At 46.7% G+C, this 21,694-nt stretch overlaps 1 protein-coding gene across 1 annotated transcript in view; it reads right to left on the minus strand.

Annotated features, from left to right (window-relative positions):
* EML1 (EMAP like 1) overlaps positions 1–16,953 on the minus strand; it is a 157,118-nt gene extending 140,165 nt beyond the window's left edge. Inside the window, exon 1 of the mRNA XM_077474694.1 lies at positions 16,837–16,953. Coding sequence (XP_077330820.1) covers positions 16,837–16,864 — 28 coding nt within the window. The 5' untranslated portion in view covers positions 16,865–16,953. The remainder of the gene's footprint in view (positions 1–16,836) is intronic.
* Between the last annotated feature and the right edge of the window lie 4,741 nt (positions 16,954–21,694).

Below are 21,694 nucleotides of genomic sequence, written 5' to 3' on the forward strand. Positions count from 1 at the left end.
AGCTCCTTCAAGTTGGATGCTTTGCACTTGTGAACAGCAATCTTTAAGCCTGACCACAGATTTTCCATTGGATTGAGGTCTGGGCTTTGACTAGGCCATTCCAACACATTTACATGTTTCCCCTTAAACCACTCAAGTGTTGCTTTAGCAATGTGTTTTGGGGTCATTGTCCTGCTGGAAGGTGAACCTCCATCCTAGCCTTAAATCACACACAGAGTGGTGCAGGTTTTGCTCAAGAATATCCCTGTATTTAGCACCATCCATCTTTCCCTCAACTCTGACCAGTTTCCCAGTCCTAACTGCTGAAAAACATCCCCACAGCAGGATGCTGCCACCACCATGTGGTCACGGTGGGGATGGTGTTCTCTGGGTGATGTGATGTGTTGGTTTTGCGCAAGACATAGTGTTTTCTTTGATGGGCAAAAAGTTCAATTTTAGTCCCATCAGACCAGAGCACCTTCCTCCATACATTCTGAGAGTCTCCCCCATGCCTTTTCGCAAACCCCAAACGTGCCATTTTGGTTTTTGCTGAAAGTAATGGCTTTCTTCTGGCCACTCTGCCATAAAGCCCAACTCTATGGAGCGTACGGCTTATTGTCGTCCTATGTACAGATACTCCAGTCTCTGCTGTGGAACTCTGCAGCTTCTCCAGGGTTACCTTAGGTCTTTGTGCTCCTCTCTGATTAATGACCTCCTTGCCCGGTCCGTGAGTTTTGGTGTGCAGCTGTCTCTTGGCAAGTTTGCTGTTGTGCCATATTCTTTCCATTTGGTTATGATAGATTTGATGGCGCTCCTAGGGATCATCAAAGATTTGGATATTTTTTTATAACCTAACCCTGACTTGTACTTCTCAACAACATTTTCCCTTACTTGTTTGGATAGTTCCTTGGTCTTCATGGCAGTGTTTGGTTAGTGGTGCCTCTTGCTTAGGCGTTTCAGCCTCTGAGGCCTGTCAAAAAGGTGTGTATATGTAATGACAGATCATGTGACACATAGATTGCACACTGGTGGACATCATTTCACCAATTACGTGACTAATGAAGGTGATTGGTTGCACCAGAGCTTTTTATGGGCTTCATAACAAAGGGGGTGAATACATACGCACATGCTAATTATCAGTTTTTTATTTCTGAAAAATAGTTTTTTTTTTTTTGCTCCCTGATTGTGGCTTGCATGTGGATTTTGTGAACACAAGTGGATTTTTTGAACTAAAGTGGAGAGTTAACAACCAGGAGTTGTGCTTTGACTGCTTCTGCTTGACTGCTTCTGCTTGCAAGTGTTGTTTTTGGGGGTGTTTTATTTTCTCCCCTCCTTTATTTGATACATTTGCTAGCAGTTTTTAAAAGACCTTTTTTCTGACACTTTTTAAACAGCATTTTTTTTTCCCCCTCTTTCTTCCTGTCAAATTAGGGGAGGGGTTAATTGTTCACAGGTGTATAAAGGTAGTTATACAAACTCCTCCAGGAGCTTGCTCCCTGATTGTGGCTTGCATGTGGATTTTGTGAACACAAGTGGAGAGTTAACAACCAGGAGTTGAAAACAGGAGTTAAGACAGGAGTCTCTAACCTCTATCCTACCTCCATCCTCCCCTCCATTTTAAAGATCCCACTGCAAGGGGCAACCAGACAGCTTTCCAGAAACGTCAGGCTGACAGCAAGCCAGATTCACCGGAACCAGAGTGTTTAAAGGGGACAACCGCAGCCAGGTAAGCTCGCACCTCCACTCCCCCCCCCCCCCCAGTGATTGTTCCAGGGACTCCGTCCGACCGCCTACGGGGGTCAGGAAGGAATTTTTGCCCCACTGGTGCGTTTGGCTGCTACTGTCAGGGGGTTTTTCGCCTTCCTCTGGAACAACCATAGGTTAGCATACCCCTACCTCCGGCCTCCTTTCCATTTTTTACGCTATCCTAGGACGACTATTCCAGATCACAGCCAGACTTCTTTTCTGAGCGGAGACCTCCACCTTAAGTAAAGGTAGCTGGAACAGCCAGCAACCGAATACAACAACTCCTTCCGCATCCATATAGGCATCCCCTGATCAACTTGCGCGCTAATAGCCTCAAGCACGGCGGCAAGTCTGATACCTAGCCCCACCTCAGGATCAATACCCTGATCAGGATCATCATCTTAGGCCCATAGTACCAGCAACAGCATCCACAAACCATGTGCTACTTCAAATACTCAGCTGAAGTTCTGCACAGACTAAGGAACATCAACACCACATTGCCATCTTCCATTCAAAAAATACTTCAAAGAGAACAACTATTAAAAACCGGACGACAAGCAGCTCCCAACCACAGGAAGACATCTACTCGACCACTACAATTAGATTGCGCCTTGATTAACACCAGGTCTGCAGTCAAACATAGACTGGAAGTACACGACTTCATCATCGAGAACAATGTAGACTGCCTCTTCATCACCGAAAGCTGGTTAACCTCTGACTGCAACACCATCCTCACCGAATTGGTGCCGGAAAACTACAGGATCCTAACCGAACACCGGATAGGGAAAAAAGGAGGAGGCCTAGCAGTGATCTTTAAAGGTCACCTGGATCTCACTAAACCATCATCTCAGAACCCAGTTCCTTTTATGGAAACCCTGACGCTACATCTTCAACCAACACCCCATGACACCACTCATATTCTACTGTGCTACAGACCACCGGGACCAAAGTCCAATCTTCTTTCACCCCTCACGGAATCCTTTGCAATGCACACCCTAAAATTCAAAAATTTCCTGGCACTCGGAGATTTCAACCTTTGGGCAAACGAGCCTAAAGACCCCACCGCGACTGCCTGCATCAATCAACTAGAAGAACTGGGTCTACAGCAACTGATAAAGACTCCCACGCATGGGTCAGGACACACCCTGGACCTCATTTTCAAACAGAACATCGACGTCAACATACTCGACAACATAACTCTGCCATGGACGGATCACCACGCCATTAAATTCAAAATCGCTACCAACATCACCAACGCCAAACGGAAACCTGTAACAACGCACTGGACCAGATCGCATAAAAAACTGTACTCCGAAGCCTTCAAAACCACTCTGTCCAAAAAGATATCTACAATAACCTTAAACCACTCTACGGAAGAAACACTCAACTCCCTGAACAAGGCATTACTGCAATCAGCAGACTCGGTAGCACCAAAACGCAGGGCACTCATCAGGAAGAAAAATGCTGGATGGTTTAATAGCTCCCTCTCCGTACTAAAGCAAGAACGCAGAAGAGCGGAAAGAACATGGAGAAGAAATCCCACCGAGGAAAACCTATTTAACTACAAAGGTCTCACAGAGAATTATCGGAAAGCAATCTTCAAAGCCAAAAAGGACCACTTCTCATATACAATCTCAACGGCCGCAAACCAACCACGGGAACTGTTTAAACTGGTTAATCAATCAATGAATCCGGTGTGCCTAGAACCCCCAGAAAGCGAATCCCAGGATTACTGTGACAAACTGTCGGATTTTTTCATCGATGAAGTCAAAACCATCAGGGAAACAATTTGTCAGAAGAAAACATCCAACCCCAGCCAGCAAATACATAAAGCGGATGTCTGCACCAACATTACGCAACCGCCAAAATTTTCACTATCCCCAATTACCGTAGACACCGCAAAAAACATCATTAATAAACTGCGTGACAGTACCTCACCTATTGACATCATCCCCACAAAACTACTGAAAGAATGCTCCGACATCGTGGCTCCAACCATAACCCACCTCATAAACCGATCATTCCACGAAGGGATTGTTCCCAGCATCCTCAAACAAGGCATCGTCAAACCTCTACTCAAGAAACCAAACCTGGACCCTCAGGATCCAAACAACCGTAGGCCAATTACAAGCCTCAACACCATTTCTAAGATCATGGAGAAAGCTGTAGTACATCAGCTACAACTTCACCTGGATACTCACAAACTCCTGGACCCGCTGCAATCAGGCTTCCGCCCGGGTCATGGAACAGAAACAGCTCTCCTCAAGATTTGGGATGACGCCCTCGAAGCAGCAGATGACGGAGAGCCGTGTCTCCTCGTACTGCTAGACCTAAGTGCAGCGTTTGATACAGTAGATCACAATACTCTACTCGTCCGCCTCACAGAAGTAGCCGGAGTCCAAGACATAGATCTCCAATGGTTCGCATCCTTCCTAGGAAATCGGTCACAGACAGTGAAACTAGGAAAATTCCTCTCCGAAACTCGGGCAGTCACCTGCGGAGTCCCTCAAGGCTCTCCGTTGTCACCCGTTCTCTTCAACATTTACATTCGCCCACTCCTTCAAATCATCAGATGCTCAGATCTCTGCTTCCACTCTTACGCTGACGACACGCAACTTTATTTCCGGATCAATGGAAAAAAAGATCACCAACAACAACTTGAAAACTGCCTCAAATCAATAGAGGACTGGATGACCACCAACTCCCTCCAGCTGAACCAATCAAAGACAGAGCTTCTTATCTTACACCCAAATCATAAGCCCGCAACCAAAACCTCCTGGTCTCCACCAACCGTCTTTGGGCAGACTATCTCCCCAAAGACCAAAGCGAAGAGTCTCGGGGTTATTTTAGACGCACAAATGTCAATGGATGCGCAAATAGGATCTGTAGTCAGTCGATCTCACCATCTGCTGCGCATGCTTCGCAGACTCCTCCCTTTTATCCCAAAGAATGACAAAGCAGTGGTAGTTGGAACAATCATTAATTCACGACTGGACTACGCAAACTCGCTTTACATAGGATTACCACAATATCAATTTGCGTGATTACAACTGATCCAAAACACGGCGGCAAGGCTGATAACAGGAAAAAAAACCTGGGAATCCATCTCTCCTTCACTGAGGAGCTTACATTGGCTAACCGTAAAAAATCGGATCACGTTCAAGACCCTTTGTCTCACCCACAAATGCGTGCATAGAGAAGCTCCGCAATACCTAATGGAGAAAATAAATCATTACACACCAAACCGCAGTCTTCGATCAGCAAACAAAAACCTCCTCCTCGTGCCCAAAGCCCGGTATAAATCCAAGGGTGATCGGAGATTCGCTGTCCAAGGGCCTCGGCTATGGAATGCTCTACCAATCAACATCCGCCTGGAAGAAAATCACCTGGCTTTTAGGAAAAAACTCAAGACCTTCCTCTTTTAGCAGATGATCAAGGCTCGCCACGGCGCCTAGAGGCGATTCAGTTCGCATTGTGCGCTATACAAGTATTTCATTCATTCATTCATTCAAATTTTACTTCACCAACTTAGACTATTGTGTTCTGATCCATCACATATAATTCAGATTAAAAAAACATTGAACTAAAGGCTGTAATGTAACAAAATAGGTAAAAAGCAAAGGGGTGAATACTTCTGCAAGGCACTGTATAGGGCATAGCATACCCAGCTGCCTAAGCTCCGGCACATCTGAAGTAAGGGCAGGCTGAGCTGGTGGCATAGTATTGGAGTAGCTGGGCACTCTTGGCAACATCCAGGTTTGACGTGTCTGACCTGCGGTTCTCTCCGACCTGCGTCCACGTAGGCATCTATCGATCTGTATGGCTAGGTTAATAAGTCCATCCAAGGTCTGAGGAACCCCTACTGGGGCATTTTTAAGGGGGTCAGACAGACCCAACTGGAACTGGTAGCGGAGGGCAGGTAGCAGAGGGTATCTGCACTCCAATGCCTGAACTCTGCAACATAGTCCTCTGCGGCCCTGCGGTCTTGTTGAAATGCATGGAGAACAGCTTCTGCTTTTGCCGAGGGTCCTTATAGATTCGGGCCATAGCATCAAAGAATGTGGTCAGGTTGGAAAGTTCATCAGCTTTTCGTTCAAGAAGGCGATGCGCCCAGAGCTGTGGCTCATCTGAAGCAAGGAGATTACAAAACCCACTTTGGTCCATGGCTGAAGAGCAAAGTAGAGCACACAGGAATTGCGAAAGGTCCTGAATTTGCTGCGTTCACCAGAAAATCTCTCAGGCGTAGGCACTCGAGGTTCGGAGGGTAACATCACTACTGCTGGTGGAGCAGGCATGTTGGCAGAAGTGGGTGGTGACCCCTGGGTAGTAGCAGAGAGAGCTTGAACACGTTCCTCCAGACGGGAGTAGCTTTCTTGGAGACTCTTAACTGCCTGGGTCAGGCTCGCCAAATAGTTCATCCAACGGAGCGGCTCCCTGGCCAGACTCAGACATGGCTGCTTGATACTGTCACCTACCTAGTGGTGAGCTCGGAATGCAGAAGGAGACCTCTCTTGCATCCCCAACTCGTGGCCCCTGATAGTGGAGACAGGAGGCAAGGGAGTCTAAGGTAGCACGAGTGCCTGGCAGGATCAACAGCCAGAGGATGGATCAGGCAGTCTTCAGGAAACTGTAGTTCTTGCACACGCACATGCGCCTAGTGACAGGTGATGGACCACTGTCCCCAGCCAGCCTTTCCTGACAGATTTCTCCAGGAGCCCCCCCTAAAGACGGTCTAGTGTTGGAAATTTGAATACACCTGTGTGTCATGTTACTGGAGGAGGTTTGCCCCGCCCCCTGTGTCATTATACAAAGAATGGGGGATTGTCCTGATCTAGATCTAAGTCTTCAGTTTTCCAGCCTGGAATATATTGCGGTGATATTCTCACAGCAGGAGCTCCAATAGACAAGTATCTTGTAATTCATCCAGCCCATGGTTTGGATTCCCCCCACTCCCCATAGAACATATGTGTTAAACACAAAGGCCGGGGGTCCACTAGGCCATTTCATGCGGCCCTCACAGCTCTCCTGCAGCTGCGGCACCCCCTTGTCACCGCCCCCACCTCAGAAGCAGAGAGGAGGACAAAACTCTTTCTACAGATCCTGCAGCCACACACCCCTATCATCATTCAGCAGACTCTGGCAGTGGACTCCAGCTCTCCTCTGGTCCTCTTCCAGACCCTGCACTTTCTGCTTCTCAGCTCCGCCCCTCACTTCTTCCTGGAAGCAGCACAACGTAAGGGGTGCACTTTGATGTAATCTAATATAAGGGGTTTCAGTTTTCTGGACATCTGGTATTACAGCTACAACCGGCCCTTTAAGGGCCACCATAATGCTGATGTGGCCTGCAATGAAATTGAGTTTGACACCCCGGCCATAGAAGACCATCCGCTCCCACAATTCCTACAGGGAACTAGATGACTGAGAAGGAGCCTCTGATTTGTGGGGCTCCTGGAAAAGATTAAGGGGTCCAATCCTACTCAATTCTTTAATTCTCACCCCCCCCCCCCTACCATCATCTGCCCCCACCTGGATAGTCCACCATCCAGGACACGATCCATAATCCTATTCCAGAATACTCCCATTGCCATATACTAGGACTTGCCTGGAGCTACAAACACAAAAGGCAAAGTTCTGGAAAATGAAATGTCATCTCCGGGACCCCCCAAGACTCAGTGTCACCGAGGATGAGGATGGCCGCCCCTTTTCCTTACCCGGTGGCTGGAACAGTGTGACCCCCTCATTGAGGCTCCACCTAAAATCATCACTGTCCTTGCCAGTCCCATGTGTCCCACCCTGGGCTCCTGTCCGGCCCCATCTGGAACTATGCATTTGTAAACATCTCTATTCAAAGTGGCTGAAAATAGCTAGATTGGACTAGATTGGACTAGTAGATTGGACTAGACTGGACTAGATTGTACTAGGCTGTACTAGACTGGACTAGATTGTACTAGACTGGATTAGTAGATTGTACTACTAGACTGGACTAGTAGATTGTACTAGACTGGACTAGATTGTACTAGACTGGACTAGTAGATTGTACTACTAGACTGGACTAGTAGACTGTACTAGACTGGACTAGTAGATTGTACTAGATTGTACTAGACTGAACTAGTAGATTGTACTAGATTGTACTATATTGTGCTAGACTGGACTAGTAGATTGTACTAGATTGTACTAGACTGTACTAGACTGGACTAGTAGATTATACTAGACTGGACTAGTACACCGTACTAGACTGGACTAGTAGATTGTACTAGGTTGTACTAGACTGTACTAGACTGGACTAGTAGACTGTACTAGACTGTACTAGACTGGACTAGTAGACTGTACTAGACTGGACTAGACTGGACTAGAAGATTGTACTAGACTGGACTAGTAGATTGTACTAGACTGGACTAGTAGATTGTACTAGACTGGACTAGTAGATTGTACTAGACTGGACTAGATGACTCATGTCTTTCTATGTGTGTGATCAGCACATGGAGGGACTATGAGTGTGTCCCTGCAGATAGTCTCCCATACACAGGGATGGTCGTACAATCCGGCTATGCGTTGGATTCACACCAATGGTAGAAGCGGGAATGTGCGTGCGTTTGCTGCGTTCACGATTTCTGATGCGCCAATCTCACTACATGTGGGTTACAAAGGGCGGGACATTGTACAAAATGGTCTGCACTGACACGCCCACATACTCCCCTAGTCATTGTTCCATTGGTTGAGATTTGTATAACTCCTCCTTGAATGAATGCCTGGCCTTGATTGGCTGAATAGTCCTGTAAATGAACTTCTCTCCGATTGTCACCCAGAACAGCGGCCGTGTCTCACAATGCTTTATATAGAAGAGCTGAAAAGTGCGCATATTAGCGCAAGAGAAATTGATTACGCAGATCACATATTTGAATTTCCCCGACAAAACTAGAGAGATTGAACAAATCGCTCGCTATAGGGAAAGCTACACAAGTGGTGTGTAGTATTGATCGATTCTACTCACTCATCTTCTGATTTGCACATTAGGGATCCATTTGTTCCATTTGAAGGATCAATCTGAACTCTTCGTGAGAAATCCCCGGCGCTTTTAGTAAGATGATGGAGCAGCTTAAAGTCGCCTACCACCCATCCCCCACCCTGCACTTGATGGAGTTTGGATCATCTCAGCTCATAACAGATTGGAGACCACGGGGGAGGGGGAGGGGTGGTTAGTGACACATCTAAGCCATTTTGATGTGTTAATCTATTGTTAATTCAGTTTAAGATTTTCATCAGGTTACTGCTAAAAAAGCATCGAGCTTCCAGTCCTGAGATCCGATCGATCAGTTCTGTCCAATAATCATTGTTATGTCACAGATCTCTGCAGAGAGACCACTGCTTCCACACAGAGTGGACAGAGGGATTCTGGAGATGACTTGATGGATGAAGGACCTACTCTGGCACCCCATCAGGGAGGATGGGAGAAGAAGATGGAGGCTCGGGGTGACAGTTGCAGTGACGTTGTCCTCTACAATGGTCTTCCAGGACTTCCTATAATGGACAATCTGGCAGATGCTAATCTCAGACTTTGCTGTACAGTGCACCTCACAGCAGCCTCAGGACAGAGAAGAGTCATCCGAATAGAAAGAGAACAAGCTGAGGTCTAACAGAGCATGCGCAGCAGCTTTGCCTTTTTTAATTCCTGGGGTGTAAAAGTAAAGTGTGACTGAGATCTAACCACTTCAGCCCCGGAAGGATTTACCCCCTTAATGACCAGGCCATTTTATTTACGATACGGGACGGCGTTACTTTAACTGACAATTGCGCGGTCGTGCGACGCTGTACACAAACAGAAGCGACGTCCTTTTTCCCACAAATAGAGATTTCTTTTGGTGCTATTTGATCACCTCTGTGGGTTTTATTTTTTGCGCTATATACAAAAAAAGATAGACAATTTTGGAAGAAAACAATATTTTTTATTTTTTGCCATAATAAATATCCCCAAAAATATAGAAAAAAACGAATTCATCAGTTTGGGCCAATATGTATTCTTCTACATATTTGTGGTTAAAAACAAATTGAAAGAAGCGCATATAGTGATTGGTTTGCACAAAAATGATCACGTGCCTTCAAAAGCCAGTACATCGATTGGCGCAGCCTCGCCAACTTGCCGCAGTATAACTGCATTGGCTGGTCGGTAACTGGTTAACCAAAGCTGACATTAGAAATCCTCCCTTCTGTCGGTCTCTTAGCCCGGCTTGGCCTTTCTATGTCTCCCCCATAGGCGGCACATAAACACAGAGGTTGAGTTACATCCACTAATCCATCACTTATTTAAAGCTTCCATAATCTGCTGATGTTCAGGAAGTGGAAGGGAAGACGACTCCCAGACATTGGCAGAAGATTTACAGTGCCTGGAAAAAGTATTCATACCCCTTGAAGTTTCCCACATTTTGTCATGTTACAGCCAAAAACATAAATGTATTTTATTGGGATTTTATGTGTGCAGCACCCTCTGCATAGTTGCCAACTGTCCCCAATTTCCCGGGACATTCCCTGTAGCGCCGCCCACCCCCTCTGCTAGTGTGTGTTTGTGTCAGTGTAAAGGGCGGTGGGCGGCGCCACAGTTAAATGTCTCCACGCGGCCACGACGGCATGTCGGGCACCAGTCTGTCAATGTGGATGTCGGGGGCCAGTGACAGTCATGGTATGTGGATGTCGGGGGCCAGTGACAGTCATGGTATGTGGATGTCGGGGGCCAGTGACAGTCATGGTATGTGGATGTCGGGGGCCAGTCTGTGAATGTATGTGGGGGCCAGTGGTATGTCGGGGGCCAGTCTGTGAATGTGGGGGCCAGTCTGTGAATGTGGGGGGCCAGTCTGTGGATGTTGGGGGCCAGTCTGTGAATGTGGGGGCCAGTGGTATGTCGGGGGCCAGTCTTTGAATGTGGGGGCCAGTCTGTGAATGTCGGGGGCCAGTCTGTGAATGTGGGGGCCAGTCTGTGGATGTGGGGTGCCAGTCTGTGGATGTGGGGGGCCAGTCTGTGCATGTGGGGGGCCAGTCTGTGCATGTGGGGGGCCAGTCTGTGGATGTCGGGGGCCAGTGGTATGTCGGGGGCCAGTCTGTGGATGTGGGGGGCCAGTCTGTGGATGTGGGGGCCAGTTGTATGTCGGGGGCCAGTCTGTGGATGTTGGGGGCCAGTGGTATATCAGGGGCCAGTCTGGAGATGTGGGGGCCGGTCTGTGGAGTATGTGGGGGCAGGTCTGTGCAGGATGTGGGGGGGGGCGGTCTGTGGGGGGGGGGCGGTCTGTGAATGTCAGAGGGGCACCAGATGTAGGGAGGGGCTCCACTGATGGACACAGATGTGAGGAAGGTACCTCTGATTGGGCACCTGATGTAAGGACAGACTCCGCTTGGGACACCTGATGGCATCTGGTGGCAGGCAACGTGGCTAGTGACGCGCTCATGGCTCCCACTGATTCTGCATTATGGTGAGTTGAATGATTTCATTTTATATTACAATGTGATAATAGAAATAATGCGCTTCAATCATCCTGACACCATAACAATCATGGCGCCGGGATGATTGAAGCGCCAACACCAGGTATTTGGAGTATCTTTATCTGCTGATTGTCAGACTCTGGAAAACACATATTGCTATTGTGGTGTAGGATCAGGGGGGCTGTTGTCCCTCCTTTCCCTCTCTCCATCCCCCTCCTTTCCCTCTCCATCCCGCATTCATCTCAGACTCTAACCACACCCCTTTGAGCCATGCCCCATGTAAGCCACACCCACTATTTTGCGTACACCACGCCCATTTTCCGCCACGGCGCGCCACATTTTTGCCCTTTCCTATGCCACATCTATAAACGCATGCCCCGCCCCCTAATTATACCACGACTCCACCTACTACCAAAAAAGTGTCCAAAATTTTTTTTTTTTACAATGTTGGCAACTATGCCTCTGCCAATAGGTAGGTGCTACTAATGGAGTTTTACTAGGAACTGTCAGCACAGGTAAATTTAGGCAGGCATATAGTGCAAGGTAGGCCTGTCTGTTTTGATCTGGGGGGCTGGGAGTGGTCAGAGTAGCAGTGGGTGTGATCATCTGCTTCTAGGGAGAATGTTCTAGAAGAGGGGCAGGGCCTGGAACTGGAGTGGCAGGCAGCTTATGCTTATCCCCAACTGGTATTGGCAGGGGGCATATATATATATATATATATATATATATATATATATATATATATATATATAAGCTGAGGAGGGGGAAGTCGGCTGAGTGAAGTGGAGGATGGCATGCTAGGCAGCAGCAGGAGGGCACCCCCATCTGAGGGGGTGGGGTGCATCGATCGCAGGAGGAGGCCCAGGGATAGCTGGGAAGGAACTTTGCCTCTACACAGTCATTGTCAATGCCTTTACAATCACACGGTCGTTGGTAAAGAACTCCTGAAGCAGAGGGGCAGGGAAGAAACTCCCCCTGAAAGTCGGGGGAGGGGGTGGACATGGCCTTCTGGCTTAGTTCGCCCTCTTCCTTAGGGTTGGGGTCTCCCTTCGGGGGAGCCTCACCTAGTATTTGGGTGGGTCTGTTTCGCAGACCTTCCAAAGAACGGGGTCTGCCTAGTTTCCGCCAGAAAGACCAAGTTTTAAGTGTCCTTGTCCCTGTCAGGAGCCCAACGCCCCGGGGGATTCAGGACAAGGCCCTCTGATTTTAGAGGACTTGTGTACCCGTCTGCACTTTTCTGTGTCACTCTTTATGTGAGTGCACATTTTTTATGCACCGAGTGAAGTTTTTTTGAGTCTGTTTAGCACGCCACAGGCTTTCAAAAAGAATATGCTTATTTTGAGGATTTTCTAAGACATGATGGCAATCGAATTGTACCATGGGCATCCCATATACCCTTTCCCATCCAAATCGTACCCCCTCAATAAAACAAAAAAAAAAAAAGCAAAAGGACTGTTCATTGTCTTTGGAAGTGATGTATGGAAGTCTGGCAGCGGGGTGAATTGGTGGATCATCTGTTACTAGTGGCAACTACACCGCTACATGTGATGGACCAACACAAAGTGTCACATAATTGTGAAGTGGAAGGAAAATGATAAATGATACAAATAAATCTGTGAAAAGTGTGGGGGAGGGGCATTTGTATGATGCCTCCTTTACTCAGATACCCCAGGCCACCTCCCCCGAGAGGATCAAACAGGCTGCCCTGAAGGAACAATTTGTTTCAAGTGCCCCCTGCGCTCCGACAGTGGGTGTGGGAGCGAAAACCTGCCATCCTAGAGGAAGCTGTAGCCTTAGCGGATGAGACCCTCTTGATCAAAACACAATGGCGGAAGCCCCCCACTGAAGCACCCCGAGTTCCCAGGGTGTCCAGCTCCACCTCATACCTCCCCATTGTCGGATGAACCCCAGACAGCATCAACCCCCCCCCGGGTCCCACTACGACACCACCTGATCCCCCCACAGCGGACCGCAACACCCACCTTGAAAAGCCATTGTTTTGGCTGTGGGCAGCCTGGTCACTATCAGGACAGCTGCCCTGCCAGAACCAAGACTCTCTGACCTAGCCTTGGCATGCCAGTACATTATGTGAATCTGTACCAAGCTCCCGAGGACCTGCCGCCACCCCCTCCAGACTAGTGTTCCTCTTCTGTCGACTGGGACACCCTTCCATGAGTCTTTGGCTTACAAGCTGAGGCCCCTACATCGCTTCTCCAAGGAAAGCACCTACAAGAGGTCACCGTAGATGGTCAAAGCAGTGGGTCACCACAACGCAGTGTAAAAGAGGGTTTTGGGTCTCTGTATTCTCACTCTTCTCTTACTGACATGCATCTTTTCATATAAAGATGGGATTGCCTTATCTGTTTCCTAATCCAAACATATATATAAGCTTTACATCCCATCCCATACATTCCATCCATCCTATCCATCCCATACCCATACATTCCATCCATCCCATCCATCCAAATCAACCGTCCCATCCATCCCATACATTCCATCCATCCCATACATACACCCCATCCCACCCATCCATCAATCACATTCATCCCTCCCATACATTCCATCCATCCTATCCATCCCATACTCATCCATCCCATCCATCCAAATCAACCATCCTATCCATCCCATCCCATACATCCCATCCGTCCCATCCATTCACCCATCACATTCATCCCATACCTTCCATCCATCCTATCCATCCCATCCAGCCATCTCATCCTTCCACCCCATTCCATACATCTATCCATCACATTCATCTGTCCCATCCATCCCATCCATTCCATCCATCTTATCCATCCTATCCATCCCATCTTATCCATCCATCCCATACCATACATCCCAACCAGCCATCCCATCCATCCCATACATTCCAACCATCCCCTCCCATCCTTCTCATACATTCCATCCATCCCATACATACACCCCATCCCATCCATCCATCAATCACATTCATCCCTCCCATACATTCCATCCATCCTATCCATCCCATCCATCCCATACCCATACATCCCATCCATCCAAATCAACCATCCCATCCATAAAAATCAACCATCCTATCCATCCCATCCCATACGTCCCATCCATTCATCCATCACATTCATCCCTCCCATTCATCCCATACATTCCAGCCATCTCATCCTTCCACCCCATCCCATACATCTATCCATCACATTCATCTGTCCCATCCATCCCATCCATTCCATCCATCTTATCCATCCCATACCCATCCATCCCATACATCCAAACCAACAGTCCCATCCATCCCATACATTCCATCCATCCCATACCATACATCCCAACCAGCCATCCCATCCATCCCATACATCCACCCCATCCCATCCATTCATCCATCACATTCATCCCTCCCATTCATCCCATACATTCCATCCATCCTATCCATCCCATCCAGCCATCTCATCCTTCCACCCCATCCCATACATCTATCCATCACATTCATCTGTCCCATCCATCCCATCCATTCCATCTTATCCATCCCATCCATCCCATACCCATCCATCCCATACATCCAAATCAACAGTCCCATCCATCCCATACATTCCATCCATCCATACCATACATCCCAACCAGCCATCCCATCCATCCCATACATCCACCCCATCCCATCCATCCATCCATCACATTCAACCGTCCCATCCATCCCATAAATTCCATCCATCCCATACCATACATCCCAACCAGCCATCCCATCCATCCCATACATCCACCCCATCCCATACATCCATCCATCACATTCATCCGTCCCATCCATCCCATCCATCCCATACATTCCATCCATCCCATCCATCCCACCCATCCATCCCATACATTCCATCCATCCTATCCATCCTATTTATCCCATCCATCCCATACCCATCCATCCCATACATCCAAATCAACAGTCCCATCCATCCCATACATTCCATCCATCCCATACCATACATCCCAACCAGCCATCCCATCCATCCCATACATTCCATCCATCCCATACATCCACCCATCACATTCATCCGTCCCATCCATCCCATACATTCCATCCATCCCATACTATACATCCCAACCAGCCATCCCATACATCCACCCCATCCCATACATCCATCCATCACATTCATTCATCCGTCCCATCCATCCCATACATTCCATCCATCCTATCCATCCCACCCATCCATCCCATACATCCTATTTATCCCATCCATCCCATACATCCAAATCAACAGTCCCATCCATCCCATACATTCCATCCATCCCATACCATACATCCCAACCAGCCATCCCATCCATCCCATACATTCCATCCATCCCATACATCCACCCCATCCCATACATCCATCCATCACATTCATCCCTCCCATACATTCCATCCAAATCATCCGTCCCATCCATCCCATACATTCCATCCATCCTATCCATCCCATCTAGCCATCCCATCCATCCCATACATTACATCTATCCCATACATCCACCCCATCCCATACATCCATCCCATACATTCCATCCATCCTATCCATCCCATCCATCCCATACATCCCATACATCTAAATCAACCGTCTCATCCATCCTATACATTTCATCCATCCACCCTATCCATCCCATCCCATCCATCCCATCCATCCACCCCATCCCATCCATCCATCACATTCATCCATCCCATACATTCCATACATTCCATACATTCCATCCATCCTATCCATCCCATCCATCCAAATCATCCGTCCCATCCATCCCATACATTCCATCCATCCTATCCATCCCATCTAGCCATCCCATCCATCCCATACATTACATCTATACCATACATCCATCCCATACATTCCATCCATCCTATCCATCCCATCCATCCCATACCCATACATCCCATCCATCCAAATCAACCGTCTCATCCATCCTATACATTTCATCCATCCATCCTATCCATCCCATCCCATACATCCCATCCATCCCATACATTCCATCCATCCATCCCATACATCCACCCCATCCCATCCATCCATCACATTCATCCGTCCCATCCATCCCATACATTCCATCCATCCTATCCATCCCATCCATCCTATTCCCATACCCATCCATCCCATCCATCCAAATCATCCGTCCTATCCATCCCATACATTCCACCCCATCCCATCCATCCATCCATCACATTCATTCATCCCATACATCCCTGACCTCCTCCTGAAAATGTAATCTGCCTGGCTGCCATGCTGATTCTCTGACCTGCCCATGTATGTATATGGGAATCTCTGCCTTCACCTGCCGCATGCTTATTCCTGGTCAGTGACTCAGAAATCAGACAAATTACAGAACAGAGTCAGCAATGGTGAGCCACCTTTCATGACCTAACAGTCTTCATGGGACCCCGTGTAATAAGGGAACTGCTGCACCCCTTTCCTGTGTGTATTCCCTAATGGATCCCTGCTCCTGTCTGCTGTATTCTGAACAGGCCTGTGTGGTGCTGACATACGCCCTGAGTAGAGCTGCAGAGGTGGGGGGGTAATGTGAACCATCCATAGAGGGGGGGGGGGGTAATGTGAGCTGTCCATAGAGGGGGGTAATGTGAGCTGTCCATAGAGGGGGGGGTAATGTGAACTGTTCATGTAGGGTTAACATGAGCCATCCATAGAGGTATAAATAAATCCTCTGACTTACCCACAGCTAGCCCCTCGCTGTCCGACATTCTGGGAATGGGATTGTGGAAGAGTTCCAGGCTGGAGGTCCCACCGTCTTCTGACTTCTAATGGGACGGAGATAAGGATGAATCCTGGCAGGCGACCACAGCTGTGATTGGAGGATATAATTTGATCTGCCCTCCCCCTGATATCTCCCTCCGGACGCTCCCACATACAATATTTATAATGCGCCTTCTATGTTTTATTGATAAATTTCATCTGGCTCAGCATTCTGGGACAGCCGCCCCCCTCAGCGCGTCTCTAATGGAATCTATATCCCTTTCATTGACATTTACTTTTATCTCATCAAATCTAGTATATAGTATATAAAGCGGAATCCACCGTATACAACCCGGGACTTTCCATGTACCCCGAGAGGAAATCATCCAACCTCTCATAGCAGTTCCAAAAACACGCTTTATTCATTATCTGCCTCATTATGAAATAACCAATTAAAAAAACTGTTCATCCATTACATGAAAACATCAATTGTTTAGAAATCAACACTGCAAGATATAATGTGTTAACATAATATATATTTACTTGGAGATTATACACCCACCGACCACCTTATTAGTAGTGGGTTGATTACGATTTATAGTATATAATCAGTTCTGATATTCTCACCTCTTGTGGAGATATGGTCGGTGGTTCAGAGTCATGCCAGGAACAACAACAAGTTGGCAGCAGTTTGATGGTAATAAAATGTGTACAGTAACATAAGGGGAGTAAAAAAAAACGATTAACCACAAGGAGGCAGCAAAATGATGGTAATATTATGTGTATAGTAGCACAGGGACAGTTATACCAGATTCAACCACAAGGTCTTAGCAGAGAGACTGTAATATTATGTGTATAGTAGCACAGGGACAGTCATACCAGATCCAACCACAAGGAGGCAGCAGAGTGACGGTAATATTATGTGTATAGTAACACAGGGACAGTCATACCAGATCCATCCACAAGGCGGTAGCACAGAGAGGGTAATAGGTGTATAGTAAATAAGAACCTGACCAGGTGCCTCCATACACACAAGCAATATTCACCCATGGGACATTAAATGAGGCATAATGCAGACATCATCAAATATCAATTGATTGGACACATAAATGTATAAAATACACATGGAAAATGTTTGGCATATGAAGCCGATAGGGGTCACATGTAACAATATATAATGTACATCATGCTGATATATTTCTAAGTCCACACTTTACATAACCAAGATGATTGCATAGAGAAGAGGAATGCATCTTGTAACTCAACGCGTTTCGTGGATACTTTCACTTCTTCAGGAGTAGATAATCCAACAATAGAACCCCATGCTAAAATACAGATACATAAATTATATTAAAAGAGGGGGGTAAGGCCCCTTTCACATGGGACGGATCAGTAATGATCCGCCCCGTGATTATCCGCTTGCTCAGCGGGGATCGCTCCGTTGTCCCCGCTGAGCCGGCGGATAACAGGGCGGTCCCGGCACACTGTGCCGGGACCGCCCTGTCAACTCTCCGCTCTCCTCTATGGGGGATTGTCTGTCCGTGTTCATCCGATCCGCTCGGCAGACGGATAGAAAAATAGGATTTTCCTCTGTCTGCAGAATCGGACCATAGCGGAGGTGGACAATAGCGGGTGTCTGCGGATGTTCATCCGCAGACACCCACTATCCCATAGGGGTGCATGTATGTCCGTATTTCATCTGCAAACGGATGGATAAAATATGGACATAATGTTTGCATGTGTGAAAGGGGCCTTATACATTTTGATGTTCTAAAAAGGGACTTACAAACAGATTGAAACTTGATAAAAGATAGCGCCTCCAAATGGTGACCGCTGCTTAATGTCTGACATGGGAATGTTGGAAGGGGACCAAGACACCCAATGGGAGAACTAATGAGCTGGCACAAGAGAGTTCACGTCTGTGGTAAAAAATACCAAAAACCAACCTGAAAAAAAAGGGGAGAGAGTGAAAAGAAGTGAGAAGTGTATTATGTACCTCCAGGTACTGTTACTATAGACTGGTGTGTCTCTCTCAGGTCATGTTTTCAGGCCTCCCATTATTTTGCATGGGTGATTTGATCATTTCCGCTGCCTTAGTAATTAGCACAGCCATTTTATATAAGGTTAATCCTGAAAACATGACCTGTTGGGGCACCTTGAGGGTTAGAGGTGTTGAAACATTGCTATAGACAGGAAAATGGTCTCAATGTGACAAGTGAGATTAATGTGTACGCTGAGGAGAGACTGGACTAAATGTGTGTTGAAAATAGAAACTGAAAATGTAAAAAAAGTATAATAGAGGAGGAAAAATGTCTGAAACCTCAATATGAGCTCTGATTGGACATAAAAATAAACCCATAGAAATATGTAGTGCGAGCCAAGAAACTTGCCACCAGGGACAAAACGTTACCTAGTTCCCAGGGTAAGTGATGATTCTCCAACCAAATAGATTAGGATCACAAACGAAGAGAAACGCCTTCAATTTATCCTTAGAGGAAAATCTAGCCCTTCCCAGCACCATGTTGGCCGGCAGCAAATGGGGACTAAGTCCCACCACCCATGCTCCATCCCTCCATTATAGGTGTATATGGGGGGAGTCATACCAGGATCAACCACAAGGTGGCAGCAGAGTGTTGGTAATATGTGTATGATAACATAGCGGGGGTGATACCAGATCCAACCAAAAGAGGGCAGAGTGACGGTTATATGATCTGTATAGTAACACAGGGAGAGTTATACCAAGATCTGCCACAAGGAGGTAGAAGAGTGCCGGTAATATTATATGTATAATGGAAATATTAAGTGCAGAGCTAATCCATATTATGTGTATATATTAAAAATAGTGCAAGTATACAAACAGTAAGTATAACACATTGACTGTGTAAAATAAATAAAGTGCTAGTTGCAAACGCCAATAAATGAATATAAATACAATTCATAAATAGACATTACTAAATTGTCCATATATGTGAACTGGCATTGTGAATAAATGACCCGTGAGGGACAAACAAAAAACAGTCCAAATGGGTGAAAATGAAATCGCAAGTGTTTAGGTCAAATATTATATAGAAAGATGGGAAGAGTCATACCAGGATCAACCACAAGGCGGTAGCAGATTGATGGTAATAAAATGTGTATAGTAATCTAAGGGAAGTAAAAATAAGATTAACCAGAAGGAGGCAGCAGAGGGTCGTGAATATCATATGTATAGTAATACAGGAGAGTTATACCAGCAACAACCACAGGGGGCATCAGCGTACTGCTGATATTTTATGTGTGATATGATAGGTAGTGTCCTACCAAGTCCAACCACCAGGGCCTTACCGTGTTGTGAACACCACTGCACATGCTTGTGCTGTCTTTTTGCAGTGGGAAAAATTGTGATGTGCTTCAAGAAGATGGCGGCCGCAGCAGACAGGTTTCAGGCGATGTTCGCAGTTTATCGGAACACTCAGGAATGGTGCGAATGTTTTCTCATAGCAGGGAACAACCTCACACCCAATTAAGTCTTGCATTTCACACGTATTTTTACCAAAACTGAACTTATATCGTGACATACAGGATTTAGAAGTCCGTGACACATGTTTTGATGTTGAATTTTAAAATCAGCAGTCTTTTGTCAGATCAGAAAACCTGTGAGATCAGCAGGTTTGCCGCTGCTTTTAAACATCAAAACAGTGTAACGGACTTCTAAATCCTGTATAACGCTAACCACAAGGGGGCAGAGTGACGGTAATATTATATATATATATATATATATATATATATATATATATATATATATATATATATATATAGTAACACAGGGGGAGTCGTACCAGATACAACCACAAGGGGGCAGAATGACGGTAATATTACATGTATAGTAACACAGGGGGAGTCGTACCAGATCCAACCACAAGGGGGCAGAATGACAGTAATATTACATGTATAGTAACACAGGGGGAGTCATACCAGATCCAACAACAAGGGGGCAGAGTGACGGTAATATTATATGTATAGTAACACGGGGGGGGGGGTCATACCAGATCCATCCGCAAGGGGGCAGAGTGGCGGTAATATTACATGTATAGTAACACAGGGGGAGTCATACCAGATACAACCACAAGGGGGCAGAGTGACGGTAATATTACATGTATAGTAACACAGGGGGAGTCATACCAGATACAACCACAAGGGGGCAGAGTGACGGTAATATTATATATATATAGTAACACAGGGGGAGTCATACCAGATCCAACCACAAGGGGGCAGAGTGACAGTAATATTATATGTATAGTAACACAGGGGGTCATACCAGATCCATCCGCAAGGGTGCAGAGTGACGGTAATATTACATGTATAGTAACACGGGGGGAGTCATACCAGATACAACCACAAGGGGGCAGAGTGACGGTAATATTACATGTATAGTAACACAGGGGGAGTCATACCAGATACAACCACAAGGGGCAGAGTGACGGTAATATTATATGTATAGTAACACAGGGGGAGTCATACCAGATACAACCACAAGGGGGCAGAGTGACGGTAATATCATATGATAAAAATAAGTGTAAAATGCAAAACTCCGGTGGGTGTAACAAGATGTCCGCTTTCCCCCTTCTCAGAGTATGCTTACTGTGGAGTGCTAGGTGTAGAAAGATGGCGGCGATGGGGGCCTGGGGGTGACTAGGGGGATGGAATGGGGGTGATGGAGGTCTAGAGATATGTATTGAGAGAGTAGGGGATTGGAATAGGGGAGATGAGGGCCTGGGTGGTGTATGGTATGAATAGAGGGATGGAACATTGGTGGGGAGGAAAAGGGGGATAGAATGGGAATGATGGGGGTATAAGGG

The sequence above is a fragment of the Lithobates pipiens genome, unplaced genomic scaffold (assembly GCF_037356315.1).
Source record: "Lithobates pipiens isolate NorthernLeopardFrog02 unplaced genomic scaffold, aLitPip1_a1.2 Scaffold_120, whole genome shotgun sequence".
Lineage (NCBI taxonomy): Eukaryota > Metazoa > Chordata > Amphibia > Anura > Ranidae > Lithobates > Lithobates pipiens.